This window comes from Simochromis diagramma, unplaced genomic scaffold (genome assembly GCF_900408965.1).
Source record: "Simochromis diagramma unplaced genomic scaffold, fSimDia1.1 OVJJ01000235.1, whole genome shotgun sequence".
In the NCBI taxonomy this organism is placed as follows: domain Eukaryota; kingdom Metazoa; phylum Chordata; class Actinopteri; order Cichliformes; family Cichlidae; genus Simochromis; species Simochromis diagramma.
Genome location: NW_024386861.1, coordinates 100,676 through 124,986, shown reverse-complemented (window position 1 = coordinate 124,986; position 24,311 = coordinate 100,676). Strand labels below are relative to the sequence as shown.

Genomic DNA, 24,311 nt, shown 5'->3' with positions numbered 1-24,311 from the left:
GCTTCAGCACTGCTTCCAGATAATCACAGCTGATCTCTGACAAATCACAGCTCTCCAATCTGTATAGAGAATGAAAGATGTAAGTTTATTAGACAAAGTGCTTGAAATCATTCAGTGTTTCATCATCTGTTCAGAGCTGAAGAAGGTTCAGAATGTAGAAGTTTAGAAAATGGAAACTCCAAACAGCTGAAGCCAACAGGAAGCAGCTTCAAACAAACACAACAAGAGAAAAAACTCTGAATGTTTCACATTAAAGTCGTACATTTCTAACAAGAGTATTTTAAAGACAGCGTCACTGATGATCATCTTCTGCCCAGTAAAACTTTGGTTTTCCTCATGTGAGTGTTAATGATGCACAAAGACTGTGAGTGCAAAGAGGGAGCGAGGAGGATGACAGAGAGATGGTACAGGAGCATCAAGAACCCGGCGAGGAAATGATCAGAAGGACTTTGGAGCCTGTTGGACTGAAGCTTTCACAGAGACCTGTTTGACTGGACACCACCAGGACAGACTTTTAATCCCAGCATTTGGATGAGCTTTCTGTCTTTATGGTCACAAATGATGCTGTAACTGTGTGACTGTCCTGGAACTGTCAGCAGTGTGGTTACGTCCTTTTGACCTGAGTTTCCACAGCTCTTATAACAGCAGTGTACATTCAGACTGAGACACGCTTCAGTCTGTATGGACCTGTTTCTGTAGCTGCCACCATCATTCTACATGTTTGTACATCAGCTTATCAAATCCTGTCTGCTGTCTTCATTTATTACTCTTCACCTGCTTCACTGTCACTGTGTGGGCGGAGCTGCCTGAGCCCTGCCCACACAGTGACAGCTCCTCTCTGGAGTTAAACTTCTGCTTCATCTCCGCCTCTTTTCTTCATCCTCCACCTCTCTTTTCTCTTCTTCAGTGTTCTGCAGCCACGGAGCCTCACAGCCGTTAGCACGCCCATACCTGAGCAGCTAGCATTACCCAGCATGCCGTGCAGCAGTGTCAGTTTGCAAATGTGCAAGAATTCCTGCAAGGGCAAGGGTACCTAGACCCGGTTCGTAGAGTACGCTTGGGGAGTGTGATTGTGTGTACAGCGTCTCTTTATGTCTGTGTCCACGTTGGTTGAGTGTGGAGTAAGTGCATATGAGAGCATGAGGGTGGGAATGGATGTTTGTATCTGTGTGTGCCTGTATGTCTGTGTCTATATGTCAGGTTGGGTGTCAGACGCCACCTCTCTGGGGACATCTCAGGCCCTCCAAGGTTTGGAGGCCTATCTCCCCCTACCACCACTTCCCCTGCCAGTGGTGGACTCCCTCAGGTGTCGGTGCGTTGGTGGTTCTTTGTGTCTGGGGATGGGCGTCCAGGTACACACCGGCTCACTCCTTGGCGGCCGCTTATCAGGGCCTGGAGCCTGGGGCTCGCTCGGGCCACTTCGGAGGTGGGGTGCCCCCGGCCTCTCGGCCTGGGGCTCGGTCACTCAGGCACAGCTGGCTGCCGGCGGAGCTCACGGGCACGTCACTGCAACTCCCCCTGGCTTCTGCTCCGCGGCTGCTGAGTGAGCCCTCATCTGGGACTCTCCTCAGCTCTTACTGGGACAGTGGCGCGGCTGCCCCTCTGTTGGTCTTCCTTGGTCTCTTGTGTTCTGGGGGCCTCTGGATGTCTGGAGTTTTGATCTCCTCCATACCTGCTTCATGCCCTGGGGGACAGGGCTGTGGCCCCCCCACACTCCCTAGCAGATTATTACATGAAGGAACCTTTGAAAAAACAAAAAACAAGCGCGTCCATGCTCACAGGTGTACACACGGGTGATCACACCCACAAACTACACCCTTTTTGGCTCCTACCTCAAAGCACACTGTGTTCTGTTGATCTTATGTGCTGCACAATAATGTTTAATATTTAGTATTTACTGTCATATTCCCATATACAGTGGGGCAAAAAAGTATTTAGTCAGCCACCGATTGTGCAAGTTCCCCCACTTAAAATGATGACAGAGGTCAGTAATTTGCACCAGAGGTACACTCCAACTGTGAGAGACAGAATGTGAAAAAAAAATCCATGAATTCACATGGTAGGATTTGTAAAGAATTTATTGGTAAATCAGGGTGGAAAATAAGTATTTGGTCACCTCAAACAAGGAAAATCTCTGGCTCTCACAGACCTGTAACGTCTTCTGTAAGAAGCTTTTCTGTCCCCCACTCGTTACCTGTATGAATGGCACCTGTTTGAACTCATCATCTGTATAAAAGACACCTGTCCACAGCCTCAAACAGTCAGACTCCAAACTCCGCCATGGCCAAGACCAAAGAGCTTTCGAAGGACACCAGGAAAAGTATTGTAGACCTGCACCAGACTGGGAAGAGTGAATCTACAATAGGCAAGCAGCTTGGTGTGAAAAAATCAACTGTGGGAGCAATCATCAGAAAATGGAAGACATACAAGACCACTGATAATCTCCCTCGATCTGGGGCTCCACGCAAGATCTCATCCCGTGGGGTCAAAATGATCATGAGAACGGTGAGCAAAGATCCCAGAACCACACGGGGGGACCTGGTGAATGACCTGCAGAGAGCTGGGACCAAAGTAACAAAGGTCACCATCAGTAACACACTACAACGGCAGGGAATCAAATCCCGCAGTGCCAGACGTGTTCCGCTGCTGAAGCCAGTGCATGTCCAGGCCCGTCTGAAGTTTGCCAGAGAGCACATGGATGATACAGCAGAGGATTGGGAGAATGTCATGTGGTCAGATGAAACCAAAGTAGAACTTTTTGGTATAAACTCAACTCGTCGTGTTTGGAGGAAGAAGAATACTGAGTTGCATCCCAAGAACACCATACCTACTGTGAAGCATGGGGGTGGAAACATCATGCTATGGGGCTGTTTTTCTGCCAAGGGGACAGGACGACTGATCCGTGTTAAGGACAGAATGAATGGGGCCATGTATCGTGAGATTTTGAGCCAAAACCTCCTTCCATCAGTGAGAACTTTGAAGATGAAACGAGGCTGGGTCTTCCAACATGACAATGATCCAAAACACAGCGCCCGGGCAACAAAGGAGTGGCTCCGTAAGAAGCATTTGAAAGTCCTGGAGTGGCCTAGCCAGTCTCCAGACCTCAACCCCATAGAAAATCTGTGGCGGGAGTTGAAAGTCCGTGTTGCTCGGCGACAGCCCCAAAACATCACTGCTCTCGAGAAGATCTGCATGGAGGAATGGGCCAAAATACCAGCTACTGTGTGTGCAAACCTGGTAAAGACCTATAGTAAACGTTTGACCTCTGTTATTGCCAACAAAGGTTATGTTACAAAGTATTGAGTTGTATTTTTGTTATTGACCAAATACTTATTTTCCACCCTGATTTACGAATAAATTCTTTACAAATCCTACCATGTGGATTCATGGATTTTTTTTTCACATTCTGTCTCTCACAGTTGAAGTGTACCTCTGGTGCAAATTACTGACCTCTGTCATCATTTTAGGTGGGGGAACTTGCACAATCGGTGGCTGACTAAATACTTTTTTGCCCCACTGTATCATTGTGATGTTGTTTATTCTATTACTCTTGTTCTCTTCTGCTTGTTTTCTTTTTTCTTTCTCAGCAGGTGATCCAGGTGATTGATATATGCATTTTTTTTTCTCTGCCCGTTCTGTTGGTTTATGTTTTTTGCCCTTCTCCCCCGTCCCTCTTCTCAGCTGTTTCTCTTTCCCTCTTTCTTTCTCCCAGTCAAGTCTGTCCCGTATTCAGTAAGTGAAAATAAAATAAACAATAAAAAAATAATAATAAACAATAAAAGGTGAATCAAATGGACCATTACGGCAAGGCTGGGATGGTCAATTTGGTAAAGTAAATCCGTTGGGCATCTTTCTTTGCCTTTAGACAATAATTCTGATGCAAAAGAGCCAAACGGGACAGGCAAAAAAAAGAAAAAGAAAAAAAAAACCCCATCATATTCATCTCAGCACAACTAAAACATGCTGACTGACCTCAGAGTTTCAAATCGACATCGTGGATTCTCCCGAAAATCACACAGATGCTTCACTCCTGTATCCTTTAGGTTGCTGTAGGTTCCACTCAGGTCCACCTCTGTGGGATACGAGGGGTTGGACTTCAGTGCTGCTGCCAGATAATCAAGGCCAATATCTGACAAACCACAGCCCCCCAATCTGTATAAAGAATGAAAGATGTAAGTTTATTAGACAAAGTGCTTGAAATCATTCAGTGTTTCATCATCTGTTCAGAGCTGAAGAAGGTTCAGAATGTAGAAGTTTAGAAAATGGAAACTCCAAACAGCTGAAGCCAACAGGAAGCAGCTTCAAACAAACACAACAAGAGAAAAAACTCTGAATGTTTCACATTAAAGTCGTACATTTCTCATAAAAACAGGACAAAGACTTGAAAAAGTCGTGTTTTTCCTTCCAGGAACCACATGGCTTCACTTTTAAAGGTGAAGTGTGACAGAAATGGACATATTTGAAGTCCAACACCTTTTTCCAGTCACATTATTAAAGCAGACAAACTACAAGCTCATTTTCATTCCAACAAGTCATCTTCTGACCTGGACTAACAACACTGGTCTCTATGTGCAGCTGGCTGTGAGACCAGTGCTCAGGGAGCGTCTACAAAGTGCAACACTGAAAGAACATCACACACTCATTTGCTTCCAGCACTTTCACACAAACATCTACTGTCATTATTGTCACCAAACTCTGTGGATCCTTTATTGCAAATTCAAATGGGATCAAATGGTCAGACAAAAGAGGGTTATGAGGAAATATGATGAAATGTTGTGTATTAGCAGCAACTTATTGAATCATTTTCCTCAGAAACCAAACAAAATGATTGACAAACATCTTTTTACAAACTCAGTGTTGGACTTGGATCAGCAGGATAAGCTGATGTTTAAAGGCATTTGAGTCTCGCTGTATGAGAGTCCAGTTCTTACTCAATATTTATGGATGATGTTCTTTCAGTGTTGCACTTTGTAGACGTTCCCTGAGCCTCACAGCCAGCTGCACATGGACCAGCTGACATTACCCAGCATTAGAGGCGGCTGTAAAAATTCATGTTCCCATTTAAATGGTTTTAATTTGAATAAAACGATGTTGATTCATTCAATCCTGAATCGATGTTTAATATAAATGTATTTTGCCAGAATCTCAGGTTAAAGCTCACAAACTATTTCAACAAGCAGCAAACAGCTAAAACAGTAAATGAGAGCAGCTAAACACACAAAGATGGAAACACAGAGCGTGGATCGTTCACTCGACGGCACGTACACGGACACGCCGTCGGGGCTGAAAGTGGACAGCTCACAGATCCTGAAGCTGCAGGTTTCATCTGTCTCCAACCAAAACTGAGTGAAGCAGCAGCAAAAGAAGATCCAAACTCTGCTTCACGTTTGATAAATATGCTCATGAATTCTCTCTGACTTTGGCTGTTCCTGCCTGCACAGCTCTCTCTCTCTCAGTGTACTCCAAGAACAGCTTCAAACATCTGTTTCTGCATCATTCACTGTTTATTAGCCACCAGTCTGCTGTTGTGTTCAGTGCTGTCGGCCTCTGACAGTAAAGCCTCATTTCTGCTGTTCCATGGAAACTTTTTAAAATGATGACAGATTACAAACTCTCAGCTGTGTCTGTAATCAAACCTCTGTAACTTTGCTTCACTTCAGCAGCATCAGCTCATGTTCACATGTTGCTTCATGGTTTGCTTCAGTTTTTGATGGACTGCAGAATATTTTGAAGGTTATCTGCTATAAAAAGCCAGAAGAGGAAAATCTGCTTCATGTGTTTCTGTTTGATCCTCAGTGACTTTGACACAAAGGCCTCTGCTGTGATGATCACACCTCTGATCAAGTCTCACAGTGTCACAACTGATAAATGATCAGAGTTAGAATATTTCTGACTGTCTGCTGTGTGCCGTGACCTTTGACCTGCTAAAGACAGTCAGCTGTGGATTATTCATTGTTGTGTCTGATACTTAGAACTGTGAGGAAGAAGCTACACAGTTAATCAGGGTCCCCTCTCTCTGAATCAGGAAAGGTGGGCAGGCCGCGTGTGGGCCGCGGGCCATACGTTGAGTATCACTGTTTGAAATGTGAACATTCCTGAAATTCCACCAGAACTTAAAACAAGGCTGGATGAACCCATCTCCCAGTTAGAACTTTCCTTGGCTATAGCTTCGATGCACTCTGGTAAGTGTCCGGGTCCGGATGGTTTTCCGTCAGAATTTTTCAAACACTTCTCTTCATTACTGTCCACGCAGCTTAGTGCAACCCTCACAGACTGCAAGGAACAAGGATCTCTTCCACGATCATTCTATGAAGCCTGTATTACACTTATTAAAAGAAAGGAAAAGATCCGTTGGAATGTGCCTCCTATAGACCCATTTCTCTACTGAACACAGACGTTAAAATATTAGCCAAGATACTTGCCCGTAGACTAGAAATAGTTCTTCCAAAAATTATTTCGAAAGACCAGACAGGCTTCATTAAAGGTCGTCATTCATATTTTAACATAAGAGGCTATTTAACATAGTCTACTCCAGCTCTACAGACTCTGATGAATGTGTGGTCTCGCTTGACGCTGAAAAGGCCTTTGATCGAGTTGAGTTTGATTATCTCTTTGCAGTCCTTGATAGATTTGGCTTTGGAGTAAAATTTACTTCATGGATTAAATTACTCTATTTTCAACCATCTGCTACAATACGAACTAACCTCCAATTGTCAAAACCTTTCAAACTTCACAGAGGCACACGCCAGGGATGTCCTCTCAGCCCCCTGCTTTTTGATCTGGCCATAGAACCCCTTGCCATTGCGTTCCACAGTTGCAAAGAGGTACGGCATTTGGAGAAACAATACAGAACATAAGGTCTCGCTCTATGCAGATGATCTCCTGCTCTTTATTTCTAAGCCCTTAGCCTCACTACCATCTGCATTGAATCTGCTTAGTCAATTTGGTCAGATTTCAGGGTATAAACTGAACCTTAATAAAAGTGAGCTCTTCCCGCTAAGTAGCAAAGCCAGTATGTTAGACTTCACCTGCTTGCCCTTCAGAGTTGAAAGGACAAAAATTACATATTTGGGAATCACAGTGACAAAAAAACATAAAAACCTTTTCACAGAAAATGTGAGTGCATTGCTGAACCAAGTGAAGCGGTCCCTTACCCACTGGACACCACTCTCTATGTCTCTGGTAGGACGTATCAATTCAATTAAAATGACCATTCTACCCAAATTTCTATACCTTTTCCAGGCCATACCCATTTTCATTCCCAACACTTTTTTCAATAAGCTGGACTCTGTCATCTCATCTTATCTGTGGCAGAGTAAACGCCCAAGGCTTAATAAGATGCATCTTCAAAAATCTAAATTGAGGGTGGGTTTGCACTTCCCAACTTTCGTTTTTATTATTGGGCTCCTAACATACGATGTTTGGTGTTTTGGTATTTTTACCATAATCGGAGTGGTTGTCCTGACTGGGTCACTATGGAATTGCATAGTGACAACAGTATATCCTTACCACCTGCACTTTGTTCTCCACTCTCATCCTCTTCATTCAACTTCATTCCCAACCCTGTAGTGGTGCACTCATTAAAAATATGGGGCCAGTTTAGGAAATATTTTAAACTTTGTGACTTCTCCCTTCTCAGCCCCATTGCATCTAACCATCTCTTTAAACCTTCTACCCAGGATGGTGGGTTTGCGGAGTGGCACAGAAGTGGAATAACTTGCTTCAAGGACCTATTCATAGCCAACAAACTAGCATCATTTGAACAACTTGCTAATAAATATATTCTTCCACCATCACACTTTTTCAGATACTTGCAAGTCAGGCACTTTATTTGTTCCCAGACTTCAGGCTCAAGCCCTCCACCAGAGCCTACACTACTAGAAACTATCCTACAACTCAATCCCACCAATAGAGGGCTGATTTCCTTGCTTTACAATAAAATGTTAAATTTGACACATACCTCTTCATCCAAGCTCAAGACACTGTGGGAAGAAGACTTAAAACATGACAACCTCTGACGAAACATGGGCCTCTATACTCAAACATGTCAACACAACATCACTATGTGCCCGCCATTGTTTAATCCAGTTCAAAGTGGTGCATAGAGCCCATTTCTCAAAATCCAGATTATCCCGTATCTACCCTGAAATCTCTCCATATTGTGACAGATGCAAAACTGCTGAAGCCTCACTGGTCCACATGTACTGGTCTTGTCCCAATCTCACTCAGTTCTGGTCAGAGGTTTTTCGTACCCTGTCCAGGATTCTCAGTGTGACGCTGGCCCCCGGCCCCCTTCTTGCTCTGTTTGGCATCAGTGGGAATGAGGTGCTTCTACCGGCCTCTAAAAAACAGGCATTATCATTCTGTTCCCTGTTGGCCAGGAGGGCAATCCTACTGAGGTGGCGGGACGCTGCCCCTCCCACTCACAAACAGTGGTTATATGACCTCATGGCCTGTCTAAAACTGGAAAAGATAAGACACTCACTTCAGAACTCCACTGGGAAATTTCAAGACATGTGGGGACCCTTCCTTGATGCTTTTCAAAATCTATAAGAATTTTTCAGCAAACTCTCTTAAGTCAGGTGTGGAAATACAGTGTGCGGGTGCAGGCAGTGACCTGGGTGGGAATGAATGGGATTGTTTTGCAGGGATTTTGTTACTTTGGGATATTTTATACATTTGTTTATATTCTCTTTTTTCTCTTTTTTTCTTTTATTTCACAGCCAAAGATACATTTTTGAACTCATTTCACAGCTTAAATGTACTACTTAACCCTAATGTACAGATCATATGTAATCCTTCTCTTTTCTTTCTGTTTATATGTATAATATATACATTGATGTTTACGTGTATAAAAGGAAACCTCTTAAAAAAAAAGACATTGTTTAAAAAAAATGTGAACATTGTTCTGCTGCAGTCAATGGACTAAACCAGAGAAGAAGAAAACAGACTTTACCATGAAGATCCTCAGTGTGGATCAGTATAATATCAGCCTGATGTCTGCAGTTTAGTGTCAGCACAACTTTCACATCATATTCATCTCAGCACAACTAAAACATGCTGACTGACCTCAGAGTTTCAAGTTTACATCCTGGACTCTCCAGGAAACCACACAGATGCTTCACTCCTGGATCCTGCAGCTTGTTCTTAGTCGAAGACCAGTAGTCATTACCCAGGTCCAGCTCTCTCAGATGGGAGGGGTTGGACTTCAGTGCTGCTGCCAGATAATCACAGCTGATCTCTGACAAACCACAGCCCTTCAATCTGTATAAAGAATGAAAGATGTAAGTTTATTAGACAAAGTGCTTGAAATCATTCAGTGTTTCATCATCTGTTCAGAGCTGAAGAAGGTTCAGAATGTAGAAGTTTAGAAAATGGAAACTCCAAACAGCTGAAGCCAACAGGAAGCAGCTTCAAACAAACACAACAAGAGAAAAAACTCTGAATGTTTCACATTAAAGTCGTACATTTCTCATAAAAACAGGACAAAGACTTGAAAAAGTCGTGTTTTTCCTTCCAGGAACCACATGGCTTCACTTTTAAAGGTGAAGTGTGAAAGAAATGGACATATTTGAAGTCCAACACCTTTTTCCAGTCACATTATTAAAGCAGACAAACTACAAGCTCATTTTCATTCCAACAAGTCATCTTCTGACCTGGACTAACAACACTGGTCTCTATGTGCAGCTGGCTGTGAGACCAGTGCTCAGGGAGCGTCTACAAAGTGCAACACTGAAAGAACATCACACACTCATTTGCTTCCAGCACTTCCACACAAACATCTACTGTCATTATTGTCACCAAACTCTGTGGATCCTTTATTGCAAATTCAAATGGGATCAAATGGTCAGACAAAAGAGGGTTATGAGGAAATATGATGAAATGTTGTGTATTAGCAGCAACTTATTGAATCATTTTCCTCAGAAACCAAACAAAATGATTGACAAACATCTTTTTACAAACTCAGTGTTGGACTTGGATCAGCAGGATAAGCTGATGTTTAAAGGCATTTGAGTCTCGCTGTATGAGAGTCCAGTTCTTACTCAATATTTATGGATGATGTTCTTTCAGTGTTGCACTTTGTAGACGCTCCCTGAGCCTCACAGCCAGCTGCACATGGACCAGCTGACATTACCCAGCATTAGAGGCGGCTGTAAAAATTCATGTTCCCATTTAAATGGTTTTAATTTGAATAAAACGATGTTGATTCATTCAATCCTGAATCGATGTTTAATATAAATGTATTTTGCCAGAATCTCAGGTTAAAGCTCACAAACTATTTCAACAAGCAGCAAACAGCTAAAACAGTAAATGAGAGCAGCTAAACACACAAAGATGGAAACACAGAGCGTGGATCGTTCACTCGACGGCACGTACACGGACACGCCGTCGGGGCTGAAAGTGGACAGCTCACAGATCCTGAAGCTGCAGGTTTCATCTGTCTCCAACCAAAACTGAGTGAAGCAGCAGCAAAAGAAGATCCAAACTCTGCTTCACGTTTGATAAATATGCTCATGAATTCTCTCTGACTTTGGCTGTTCCTGCCTGCACAGCTCTCTCTCTCTCAGTGTACTCCAAGAACAGCTTCAAACATCTGTTTCTGCATCATTCACTGTTTATTAGCCACCAGTCTGCTGTTGTGTTCAGTGCTGTCGGCCTCTGACAGTAAAGCCTCATTTCTGCTGTTCCATGGAAACTTTTTAAAATGATGACAGATTACAAACTCTCAGCTGTGTCTGTAATCAAACCTCTGTAACTTTGCTTCACTTCAGCAGCATCAGCTCATGTTCACATGTTGCTTCATGGTTTGCTTCAGTTTTTGATGGACTGCAGAATATTTTGAAGGTTATCTGCTATAAAAAGCCAGAAGAGGAAAATCTGCTTCATGTGTTTCTGTTTGATCCTCAGTGACTTTGACACAAAGGCCTCTGCTGTGATGATCACACCTCTGATCAAGTCTCACAGTGTCACAACTGATAAATGATCAGAGTTAGAATATTTCTGACTGTCTGCTGTGTGCCGTGACCTTTGACCTGCTAAAGACAGTCAGCTGTGGATTATTCATTGTTGTGTCTGATACTTAGAACTGTGAGGAAGAAGCTACACAGTTAATCAGGGTCCCCTCTCTCTGAATCAGGAAAGGTGGGCAGGCCGCGTGTGGGCCGCGGGCCATACGTTGAGTATCACTGTTTGAAATGTGAACATTGTTCTGCTGCAGTCAATGGACTAAACCAGAGAAGAAGAAAACAGACTTTACCATGAAGATCCTCAGTGTGGATCAGTATAATATCAGCCTGATGTCTGCAGTTTAGTGTCAGCACAACTTTCACATCATATTCATCTCAGCACAACTAAAACATGCTGACTGACCTCAGAGTTTCAAGTTTACATCCTGGACTCTCCAGGAAACCACACAGATGCTTCACTCCTGAATCCTGCAGCTTGTTGTTGTTAGTTGGAGACCAGGAGTAGTCATTACCCAGGTCCAGATGTCTCAGATGGGAGGGGTTGGACTTCAGAGCTGCTGCCAGATAATCACAGCTGATCTCTGACAAACCACAGCCCCACAATCTGTATAAAGAATGAAAGATGTAAGTTTATTAGACAAAGTGCTTGAAATCATTCAGTGTTTCATCATCTGTTCAGAGCTGAAGAAGGTTCAGAATGTAGAAGTTTAGAAAATGGAAACTCCAAACAGCTGAAGCCAACAGGAAGCAGCTTCAAACAAACACAACAAGAGAAAAAACTCTGAATGTTTCACATTAAAGTCGTACATTTCTCATAAAAACAGGACAAAGACTTGAAAAAGTCGTGTTTTTCCTTCCAGGAACCACATGGCTTCACTTTTAAAGGTGAAGTGTGACAGAAATGGACATATTGAAATCAATGATATCAAAGCTGGAAACAAATGAGTCCAAGTCTTCTGCTGATTCAGCATCACATTCATCTTTGCTCCCTGTTCTGCATCCCCACCATAAATATAAAGAGGCAAAACCCACATTTTCCAAAATCCTCTTTAAGCTTCGACAATAAAGGAAGATAGTTTTATACAAGTCTTTGTGGTTGTCTTGTCACCCAGATGCCCGAGTACTTAAACTTGTTATAGCTGGGTTTAAAAGGGGCTAAAATACACAAAACTCCCCAGTTGTTGTACAGACAGACTTTGCCTCGCTCTTCCCAAAATTCACTTTATATCCAGAAATTGTCCCAAATTCCTTAAGTATGCATTAAGGTGACCTTGAGGCTCTTAAAGGCGCCTATAAATAAAATGTATTAATCCCATCTCACCCGATCCAACGCCTTTTCTGCGTCAAGCCAAATTACAGTTTCCAATGTATCACCTTTAACATGGGTATAAATGATATTTAATAGAGCTCTAATGTTCAAAAAAGAGTGCCTAATAAAGCCCGTCTGGTGAAATAATGGAGGACAAATACTTGTGTAAGCGACGGGCCAACACTTGAGCCAGGATCTTGGTGTCTGTGTTGAACAAAGATATTAAACGACATGAACGACAATCTAAATGGTCTTTTTCCTGTTTTACAATTAAACACATCACTGCTTGATGCATTGTTGGAGGCAACGACTGTGAGAGGAAGGATTCTTCAAAAGTTGATTTTAACAGTGAATTCAGTCGGTCAGAAAACTTTATGAAAAAATCAGATGGATACCCGTCGGGGCAGCAGATTTTCCAGACTGCATGCTCCGTACGGCCGTTTCAATTCCAGCATTAGAGACAGGTTCCTCCAGGCTAGCGATCGCATCTTCTCCCAAGGAGGGAATATCAAACACCTTATTGAAATCATTGTGGATCTCAAGGATAGTTGGTTAGCTGTTCTTAGTCGTAGCTGGTGAGCTGATAACTCGCCTGTTTTTCGGTTACAAAGAGGATTTCAAACTCCAGGCTGTCAGTCACGCAGTAGAACCTGGGAACAGAGCAGCTGCTTGTTATTATGCTCAGCGTCTGTTAGTTTACATTTTGACTGCACGATTGTGAGCTTTTTGTTATGCACAAAAACAACCTTGTTTTCTTTTATTTATGGAGCATTATTATTTAATAAATGCTGATCATTTATTCCTGAGTAATTGTTTCATGTACATCTACGCTGTATGTTAATAAATGTGCCTGTGTGAGATTTGGGACACAGCTTTGACTAAGAACTCTCTTTTTGTTCCTACTTTCTGGCTTTAAAAATATCGAGATATATATCGTATATCGCCATCCAGCTAAAGAATATCGAGATATGAACTTTGGGTCATATCGCCCAGTCGTAATATTGCAATAGGTTGTCCGTTAAACTCAAGCGGGGCTTGGGCCCTGGCACGGCGTAGCCACACAATCCTGGTAGTAGTGACGCTCGGCTATGACGGCGTGCGGGTTACCAGCTGGCTTTCTCAGGATAGGGCTCCTGTGTGAGCGGTCGACAATAACGTCTTTATCCATACCCAGCACTTCACGTAGTAGCACGGATACGGCCGTGGAGGAGCTCGAGTCCAGGCCCTCTGGGATCCCTATGATGTGGATGTTAGCTCTCCGCTTCCTGCCTTCATCACATTTATCCTTCAGGTCAGACAGCTCCTCCTTCATACTCTCTACTGTAGACTGCAGGGTGGTCACCTCATCGCTCCACATTGACAGCCCATCCTCAGCTTCTTTCACTATAACCTTTACTCCATCAACTTCGCCGCACGAGATCGCACCGGGGCTAAAATATTCACCTGCTCAGCTGTTTTTGATCAGTTTGTGTCATGGTCCTGAGTCTGAGGACTCGGTGTATTGTGTTTCTTTATATTATTTAGTGATGTGACGTTCTGTATCGAGGCTTCGAAGCTTGTGTCGAGTAATGGAGGGGGCGTTTCCGCGATGCGCGTATCGAGGCTTGCTTCATTTATGGGAGGAGATGAAAATGATGACGTCCGAAGCCTCGCTGCCCGGCTGTACCACGTGACTGGTTCATGAAGCGGTTTGAACTTTGCCGCGAGATATGACAGCGATACAAACCCCTCAGACTTCATTCAAAAATGTGGGTGTTTGATGGAGAGTTGCGGTTAGTGAGAGTTTGGAGACAGTTTGAAGGTTTATGAGAGTGAGGAGAGAAAGTCAGGAGAGAATGGAGCCAGCTAAGAAGAGGAGGATGTCCTCCCCTGTGTGGGAACATTTTGATCTTATTCCTCCCAACAAGGTATGCAAATTTCTACAGAAGATGTATTTTCATAATACTGATGGTGCAATACAATTTATGTTAAGCTGTCTTGACTTTTGTACAAGGTGAAGTGTTTGCTATGTGCCAGGGAGCTGGGATATAACAACAACACCTCATCCATGCTTAGGCACTACAGAGCTTTGCATGAGAATAAGGGGGACACCGATTGTGGAGCAAGACCAGGTGAGCCATCAAATGCCATGATAATATAGCATGCAGTAATGTTACTAAATGATATAACAATATTATACAACTGTTATAAGTTACGTGTGTGATATTTATATTTGTGCTTTGTCTTTATTGTCTTTCCTCAGGAGAACAATCTCAAATAGATGAAGACCTGGTTACCATGGTGATTGAGGACTCCCAGCCATTTAGCATTGTGGAGGACAAAGGATTTAAAAGATTTGTTAAATCATTAAATCCTAGCTATGTTCTCCCCACTAAAAAGGCCATAAAAGCAGTGAAAATGTAGTTTTTACAGAATAAAATGTGAACAGGCAGTGTGTAGCTGTCCATACCTCAACGTTACAAAAGCACAACCACTGTCCACACCCCAACCACACCTCACCTCACAGTAAATGATCATTTCCATTTTAAGCATTTCCAAATGATCATTTTCCATACTGCCACTATAAATATACACAGTATACTGCATCACTACAATATAGATGTTTTACACACTCCTTTTGTTGTTGACATTTACAGGCTGTGTGCAAAAGGCCACACTCTTCAAATTCATGCCAACTAATATTTTTACATCCAGTAGATGTCCTACTAGAGCAAATGAAGCTTCAAGAAGCTTTGCGCTGGGGTGAACCAATTGGATGAAAAGCTTCAGTGCTTCATGAAGCTTCATCTGCCCATCACTAATATTATTCTTTGTTCTCGGTTATTCTGTTTTGTCTTTTGTTTAGGTTTGCTATGTGTTAGTGGTTTTGTTTCATGCCTGCTTGTGTTCTCTCTGTCTGTCCATGGTGTTATTGTGTCTGCTCATGAGTCTGCCTGTCAAGTTCAGTGTCCTGCCTGGTTCTCTGTGTCTGTTAGTTTCCTGTTTTATTCTGAAAGTTCATGTCTCATGTCAGTGTGTTCAGTTTTACCTCTCCCCTGTCTCGTTAGCCTAATTGCTCCCAGCTGTGTCTCTCTCCTGTGGCCCATTCCCTGATTACTCCCCGTGTATTTAAGCCCTGTGTTTTCCTGTGCTCTCTGTCGCGTCGTCTTTTTTAATTCCATGTCAGTCTGCATTATTCTGTTACCCGGTATTCATTCTGCATCTCTCTACCATCTGTCTTTGTGCATTTTGCTCCTCCTCCTGTGCGTGTTTGGTTTAAGTTTTGTTCGTTAGTTTTCCCAGTTTAGGTTTATTTACTCCCCGCTCTGCTCTTCCTGTTTTGTCACCTTCTCACCGCTGTAAATAAACACTCACTCGCACCTCATCCAGTACCTGCATTTTGGATCCTTTTTTCATACACCACACGACTGCTCCCAGCCGTGACAGTTTGAGCCTGTGTGGTTTGATCAGGTGGAGGAACGATGTGATGCTATAAAGACATCATCTTGTCCAAATGATGTTGTTCCAACATGTGTTTAAAAAGATTTTAAAGGTTGTTGGTTCGACATCTTAGCGATTTTTAACAGCAGTCTTAGTTCAGGTGTTGTACAGCCTGTTTTAAACATGCTGTTGTACAGCCTGTACTAAAAACCTGATCCGTGCTACTACGTGAAGTGCTGGGTATGGATAAAGACGTTATTGTCGACCGCTCACACAGGAGCCCTATCCTGAGAAAGCCAGCTGGTAACCCGCACGCCGTCATAGCCGAGCGTCACTACTACCAGACTCAGACTCAGCTGTGCTTTTGGATCTGACCGCTGCCTTTGACACTGTTGACCACAGCATCTTGACCTCACCATTGGAGCATGGCGGCATCAAGGGCGCTCTATTAGACTGGTTCAGCTCTTTTATAAAATCGCATTATTACATTTGGGGCTTATATTTGACGGCAATGTGACCTTTGAAAAACAGCTGAGCTCAGTTGTACAGCGGTCTTTCTTCAAACTGAGGCTTTTATCTAAGGTGAGATCATTTCTATCTTTTAAAAACCTTGAACGGGCGATCCACGTTTTCATGACGTCCCAGCTGGATTATTGTAACTCCTTATATGTTGGAGTTAGTGGGACCTGCCTGGCAAGACTGCAGCTGGTCCAGAAAGCTGCAGCTCGTCTTCTGACACAAGCTCAAAGACATTTATCGTCCCAACAACCACATATACGCTGGTCCCTCGCTGTAACACAGTTCACCTTTGGCGGCCTCGCTGTTTCGCTGATCTTTTTTGTGCAATTTTGCATGCTTTTGTTTTTTACAGCGCGTTGTGTTCTGCGTCCTGATTGGCTGTAGACCATTGTCAGCCAATCTCGTGCCGTGTCTCCTGTACAGTACAGAATGTGTTCAAATTTACAGCAGTGTGACTCTGCAGTGCTGCACTGTATGTTTGTACGTTTTGTCCCCAACAAACAACAATGATGACGAGACGTTTTGCACCTGTGGTAGCAGCCAAAGGCAGAGGAAGATGCTGACCATCATAGTTTCAACAAGGAGGCAAAAAGGTTGTAACTGTCCACAACAAGAACATCGTAAGGATGGAGTCAGCTTTGGCTTTGTGGATCAGTGACCGCAGGAAAAAGAACATCGTGCTGGACACCAACATTATCTGCATAAAAACTCAAAAGCTTTATGAAACTTTGACAGCGAGGAGCCCAGGCCATGGACGAGTGCTCCTCACACAGAAGCTCATTTAATGCCAGCAAAGGCTGATTTGACACGTTTCAGAAACACTTTGCTTTCATTCTTTAATAATGAACTTATTTTTCTATGAAGGTTTGAACTTTGTTTAAACAAGAGAGAAAAGTGTGAAAATGTTCATGCCTGTCTGAGAAAAGTGTAGAAAGTGTGCAGTGAGGGTTTAACTGCCTTAAAACTTCTATAATAATTGTAAAACATAAAGCTGCTACTTCATTCTGAGACTTATTTTTAGAACGTAACTCGATAAACGAGCGACCGCAGTAATTATTGTGTTTATTTTGAAAACTCTCAACAGGATCTTCAGATTTATTTTGAAAGCTTTATCTGGAAAACACACAAACACATAAGCAGGAAACAAAGAGCGTGATATGAAACGATAGACGTTTTCATATGGTCATCATATATACATCGTTCTATCGAGCAGCCCCAGCTCCTGCTGTCAGTCTCTGTAAATCTGCTCTGAAAACACATTTGTATTCACTGGCTTTTAATACAGCATGAGAGTTATTTGATATTTGATGTGTGATATTAATATTAGGAGTTATTTTAATAGTTATTTTGGATTCTTGTACAGCACTGTGGTCAACGCTGCGGCTGTAATTAATGTGCTATAAACACATAAACAATCTGCAGTTAAACATTCAAAACTAAAGATGTGATCGCTGCCTTTAGAAAATGTGCTGATGCACAAGATATCAGCTCCATTAAGGTGGAATGTGGCCGTGTTAGAAACATGTTGGAAGAAGTTTGAAGCTGAAACTGTGAAGCTGAGAGTGAAAGAGCTCCAGCGTCTGTCACAGGAAACTTTCTTATTTCCACACTGATGAAAGCATCAAGCTTTGATTTCCTGCTGCTTTTATTGAGTCACCCTGTGAAACTGAGCCACAGCTGAACCAGCATCCCTGTACAGCAGACACTTACAGCGCTTGGCTGCTTCCATTGAACCCTCTGCACAGAGCTTCAGTTTCCTCTTCTGGTCCCAAAGTGCAGAACAACAAGGTTTCAAACAGCTTCGTTCCAGCAGCATCAGCCACAGACATGCAGAGAGAATCCTGTGGTTGTGTTGTGTGTTTGCATATCTGCTGTCTGTGTTGCTTTGTGAGGATGGATCATCTACTGCAGCTCCAGATAAACAAGCTGGACCTGAACCTGGTAGCTTCACTTAGAAGACACTTGTGACGGGAACGTGTGAGAAGTTTTGTGCAGACAAGTGTGGATTTAGAGTGTGGGACGAGCTCTCCACAGTCTTTGTGGAGATCCACATTCTGCATACTGCCTGTGAGAAGCTGCAGACATTTGTCCTCCAAATCCACTGAGCAGCTGCTCGTGGTGGTATTAGCTTCATGTGTGCGTGTTAGCATGAAGCCTCGGTCACACTCTGCTGTGGACACGGTCACGGACAGCTGGACGCCTGATGGACGAGTCGTCCTTCCTGTTAAACTTCTTTGAGCATGAGAAGAGCATGAGAAGCTCAGTGGACACTGTTCAGTGTTTTAACTCTCGCTTTCACTTCAGCTTCACCAACAACAGCACAAGCAGAGCAGCCCACTGCCTGCATGGCTGGGACAGCGCCCCCTGGTGACTGTAAACCACTACAACATGTAGACGGCCGTCTGCAGGCTGGATGTAGCACCACCGCAGAGACGTGCTGCAGCTCTGTTTAGTTACCCAGCTGACAGCAGAGGCTGTAGTTTACTGTTACCAACATGGAAACTGAAGCTTCATCAGCTGGAGCTACAGAGCTGGAGAACAAAGGAGACTGAGAGGCCAGAATGATGTGGGAGGAAACATCAAGAGCCTGTTTGAAAGGAGACACATGTGGATGCTGTGCCAGTCTGTGGTCTGTCAGAAGTCAGCTGAGTCACACTGCAAGAAGCTGCAGAATCTCAGAGGAGGAGATTTGGAAGTGTTTGTGGGACAAACTGGACTCAAAGAAAGAAGATGTTTGTGAAGTCTTTGGTGGAGGTGAGCAGTGTGAAGCAGAACACATGCAGATGAATCAGGAGGTCAGCATCAGTGTCTCCTTGTGGTGGACGGTAAAAGAATCAGAGCCAACGCTCCCGTCCACCCTCGGCATGAAGCAGTGCTGTTTCTGAAACAGGAGGACAAGTCCAGAGAAGACAGAGGAAGCAAAGATGAGGGTGGGACAGGACAGCAGGACTTCCTTCAGACCTGCGGCTCCATCACACTGCTGTAGCTCCTCTTCATCACACATGTACCTGCAGCCTGTCTTCAAGTCCAGGAGTCACCTCCACACAGTGTAGAAGCCTCCTGTGCAGACCATGGAGTCCAGCCTCTGTCAGGGAAGTCGGCACTAAAGCCTGAAAGACTTCAATCTGTCTCTGCTCCACCCGAGAAAGACCAGCACCGTACTTGTTGTGCATTCAAGGAGGGAACATCAGCACTGCATCGTGGGAACAACACCGCAGGAACAAAGACACAGCACGGCCGATGAAGGACGAGGACAAAGGAAAGGTGAGTGAGAAGACCCTGGTGGTGTGGACGGACCTGCAGGGGCTCCAAGACTGAGGAGCAGAGACGTCCATGTACCAGCTGAGGATGCTGCAGTGATCCAGGGAGCTCGGTCCAATCTGAGGCCGTGTGAACTACGTGGACCACAGTTTCTTCACAGACTTCAGCCACGTGAACATCTGGAGATCCAACAGTGCACGAGCTGTGAGCCATCAGCTGTTTCTCTCATCAGCTGCTGTAATGAGAGCTGCTGGAATCATCTCGAGCAGCAGGAAATCACTGATGTTGTTTCTAACCAAAGATATGGGACTGAGCTCCGCTGAGCTCCTTCTACTTTCATCCAGATAGAAACTGCTACAGTCTGCTGATTATTGCTTTGCCTCCATCACACGAGCTCTTTATCCTGTTCTTCACTCTCATTGGTTCTTTGTCTGCTTGTTTTTACAACAGTAGTCTTCTGATTGGTCAAAGAAGACAATCAGCTGTGACTAAATGTAGCTCCTACAGCAGTGATGGGAATAAGTACTGAAGCTAATCCAGTATCAAAGCTCAGGAATCAGCAGCTCCCACCTCGTTTTCTTTCAACAACTATTTTTAGCTGCTGTGTTTTTGTGTTTCTGCAGACCTCAGACATCCTGCTGCTCTGGACAACTTTTTCATTCTTTTTCATCATTATTTTGCTTTTCTTTTATTATTATGTTATATGTATTAATATGTGAAACACTTATTCTTTGTGTTTTTGCTTTGCTCCTGTCAAACTGCTTTAATAAAATCTGCTGCAGTCTAAACTGTGGACGTTCCCTATTTAACCCTTTGTGAAACAATAAAGGTTTAAATCTGAGTATTCATCTATGTTAGTGTTTAATGGGTCTGATAGGTTGCTTTTAGGGGATGGGTTTTTATAATTGATTTATCGATTAAAATCGATTCTGGCTTGGATAATGTAAAATCGATTAATTAAAATCCTGAATCAATTTTTTAATATAAATTTATTTTGCTTGAAATTCCAGAATTTCTGGTGAAATCTCACAAAATTTCAACAACAGCTGAAACAGTAAATGAGAGCAGGAACACGGATTCTGCACAAAGACTTAAACACACAGCGCGACCCGCGAATCAGAATCAGTGAGATGTCGCCTTTCTCACTGACGGCACGGACACGGTCGGGGCTGAAAGCCGACAACTCGCTGATTCTGATGTTTCGGCGGCTCCGCGCTTTGTGTTTAACCTGTTTGAACCTGCTTAGCTATACCATACCGTCACTGCCATTATATTATGCTGCTATTCATACTGTCATTATATTAATGCTGCTATCCTGTATATATCTTACTTACTATTGTTTGAATACTTGCGATTGTTTTATTGTACTTTTTATATTTTACATTTATATTTATTATTGAAACTTGCACCAAGGGAGTGGCACTCCAATTTCGTTGTACTCTGTACAATGACAATAAAGGCTATTCTATTCTATTCTATTCTATTCTATTACGTCCTTTTTACGGTGATTCTGAAGCTGTTAGTTTTATCTCTCTCCAAACAATATTGACTGAACCAGCAGCAAAAGAAGATCCAAACTACGCTTCACATAAACATCGTCATGAACTCACTCTGACTTTTGCTGTTTTACTTCCACCAGGATAAAATCACACTTCATGCACAGCTCTCTCTCTCTCTCTCTCTCTCTCTCTCTCTCTGTACTTCAAGAACAGTTTCCTGTCTAAAAATCTGTTTTCTGCATTATTCGCTTGCTTGTTACGCACAAGTCTACCGTTGTTTACAGACTGTCGGCCGCTGTTTTTTTCCTTTTACTCACTTCCAAAAACAAAACCTAATTTCTGCTGTTCAATACTGAACAAATTTAAACTTTTTAAAATTATGCAAAACTGCAAAACGCTGTGTTTGTAATAAAAACGGTGTAACTTTGCTCTGCTTCACTTCAGCAGCATCAGGTAATGTTCATGTGTTTTTGATCTACTGCAGAATATTTTTATAAAATCCCAGAACAGGAAAATCAGCTTCATGTTTTTCTGTGTTTTATCTTCAGCTACTTTGACACAAAGGCCTCTGCTGTGATGCTCACACCTTTGATAAAGTCTCGAAAGTGTCAGCTTCCCTTTTATAGACACAAAAATATGTAAATGTACTGATCTGAATTATAATATTTCTGTCTGAGGCAAAGTTTCCCAGATTCCAATCGAATTGAATCGATTCTAGAAATCAGTGACGATACCCAGCCCTACTTTGAATTGTGTTACACAAAGAAAAGCAAAGTTTTCACGTTGTTCAGGCAGAATCGAGCGTTGAAGAATGAATTCACACGTCAATAAACATTTATAAGCAGGACAATGAAAGCAGGAAATACCCAAACTGCCATTTCTCATTCTACAACTTCAACAACTGCACATGAATTATACTTCATACACAGACCCACAGTCTCTGATTGCTCTGAAATCTCACTGACAGCCAATAGAAATAAAGAAAAGTCCAGACTGACAGTCTCTGTGGGGTTAGGCAGTGAACTGCTCACGCTGCGTTCAAGTGCATCACAAACTATTGGAATTGGATCCAACTTTGTGAAGCAGATTTCTTCTCAGCTGCTGTTTTGAACATTTCCTCATGAACTGTATTAAACTCTGTAAATGAACTGAGAACTATTTCTACATTTGAAACTATGGATTCATTTTCCCGTTCACTTCTGTACGTTAGTGTATAAATGAATGTTAGACTGGGCTCCATGGAAACACTTGGACTGGTCTCAGCTGCCTTCTTTCTGTAGTCATTCCAACAGAGTCCTTTCTCTTCTCCAGCTTCTGTTTGAAATCCTCTCACAGAGCCTGAATCCTGCTTTGCTGTCATGTTTGGGCCTGTGTTCGGCTGCTCTGTGTTCCTCTGCTTTAACACACACCTCACCACAGCAGCTGTGTGGGTCGTCTCTGTAGCAGCCAGATCAGCTTCTGATACATGAACATCGTCACAGCTCCTAACTTCACCTTTATTAGCTTTGACATTCATGTCTTTCTTTTCTCTCTCTCTGTTTCCACACAAGCTCAAAGTCTCTGCAGCCTGAAATATAGAAAAACAACAACAGCTGCAGTCAGTGAACTCACCTCAGAGTCTCCAGTCGACAGTTTGGACTCTCCAGTCCAGCACACAGAAGCTTCACTGCTGAATCCTGCAGCTTGTTCTCACTCATGTCCAGCTCTGTCAGATGGGAGGGGATGGACTTCAGGGCCGAGGCCACAACTTCACAGTGAGTCCCTGAGAGTCCACAGTCAGCCAGTCTGAGATTACAGAAAATATAAAATATGTTATTATAAAAGCAGAAAGTCTGCATTATAAACACAGACTGAATGTATATGAAGACAAAACAGAGTGAGGTCATAATCTGATGAACATCTGCTCTTCACATCTGTGCTTCAGCTCCTTTTACTGTGTTTGACATGACACAACGATTGAGTCTCTCTCAGACCTGCAGACTTTTAATGAGAATCTTTGTTTGGCTTTAATCTGCAGATGAAGGAGGAAGATGGCGTCACATTTAGGCTTCCATAATGTCCACAGTCTGTCACTGAGATCTGATCCAGAGTCAGAGTGAAGACACACATTTGGACTGTTTCCTGTCTTGAATCCAGAACATTTTGAATGAGCTCAGCTCAGTGAAGAGTTCCAGCTGGAAAGATGATCTCTGTTTGCTACCTGCTGCTGTCAGGTACGACTGTTCACGTCCACACACAGGAAAAATCTGCTGACTGTCACCAAACGGAGCAGAAATGATTTTTGACACAACATAAATGGTGAGCCAGTGTCAGAGGAAGTGACAGCATCCACCGAGGACCAGGGGGAGTGGGAGGACTGGGGGACCAGGCCAACAAAAAGGTGATCACTGATACAGGTCAGCAAACATTTGCTCATTTGGTGTCTTAGAGCAGACTCCGCCCAGCTTTGTCGTCCATGGTTGCTCTTTCAAAGGAATCTAGTTACATATTATTTTACTTAATGATCTACTGACACCACTGACTATGCAGGACAACCGCACGTCTGGAGCCAGTGCACATGTGCAGTTCAATTCCTGGGCAGGTTCTGAAGATGGCTGAGCTGTCGAGAACAAAGTTACTAATGTGAAGCTAATGTGGTTAATCAAGATCTTCATAACTATGTGGAGCACAGTGCACACACCCCTGGATGTTCTATAAGCCAATAGGAGGACGTCCTGTTTTTGGCACACAAAAGTTTCTCAGGTTTTGATTACAAAACAAGCAACAGGCCAAAATTATTTATAGATTTAGACACAATAATAGATTCCTCCCAAATCTGAGGAACTCTGAAGCTCAGGCATTAATAATTAATAACATTTTTCAAAGCTTATCATTTGGACATATACAAATTACCCTCCTTGGGATTTTGAGGTCCTCACAAAAATGAATATTCGCTGTCATAGTCTGTAAACGTATCCAAGTCACAGCAAGCATTTTCAAATAAGTCCTAATCAGTCCAAGAAAAACAGTCTTGAAGGGTCTGGATGGACTCGCTGACCACAGCAGGAGGTGGAGGTGGTCAACAAGTACAAGTACCTCGGGCTGTGGGTGGACAATAAACTGGACTGGTCATGCAACACAGAGCACCTGTATAAAAAAGCCCAAAGCCGACTGTACTTCCTCAGGAGGCTGAGGTCTTTTAACATCTGCAGGAAGCTCCTGAGGATGTTTTACCAGTCAGTGGTTGCTGGAGTACTTTTCTATGCTGTGGTGTGCTGGGGGAGCAGCACAGCAAAGAAGGACTCATCCAGGCTGGAGAAACTGATCAGTGGTCGGCACGAAGCTGGACACTCTGGT

The 24,311-nt window shown here is 43.2% G+C and overlaps 1 protein-coding gene across 31 annotated transcripts in view; it reads right to left on the bottom strand.

Annotated features, from left to right (window-relative positions):
• Positions 1 to 24,311, bottom strand: part of LOC120733233 (NACHT, LRR and PYD domains-containing protein 14-like) — a 68,931-nt gene that overhangs the window by 31,111 nt on the left and 13,509 nt on the right. For 16 of the 31 annotated variants that reach the window (XM_040031265.1, XM_040031266.1, XM_040031268.1 and 13 more), the window contains 3 exons: positions 22,587 to 22,760; positions 9,070 to 9,264; positions 3,973 to 4,152 (listed from right to left, as the gene is read on the bottom strand). In XM_040031265.1, coding sequence (XP_039887199.1) covers positions 3,973 to 4,152; positions 9,070 to 9,264; positions 22,587 to 22,760 — 549 coding nt within the window. Of the gene's footprint in view, positions 1 to 26; positions 60 to 3,972; positions 4,153 to 9,069; positions 9,265 to 11,538; positions 11,572 to 22,586; positions 22,761 to 24,311 lie in introns of all 31 variants that reach the window. The other 15 variants (XM_040031283.1, XM_040031290.1, XM_040031298.1 and 12 more) reach the window with 10 other exon arrangements.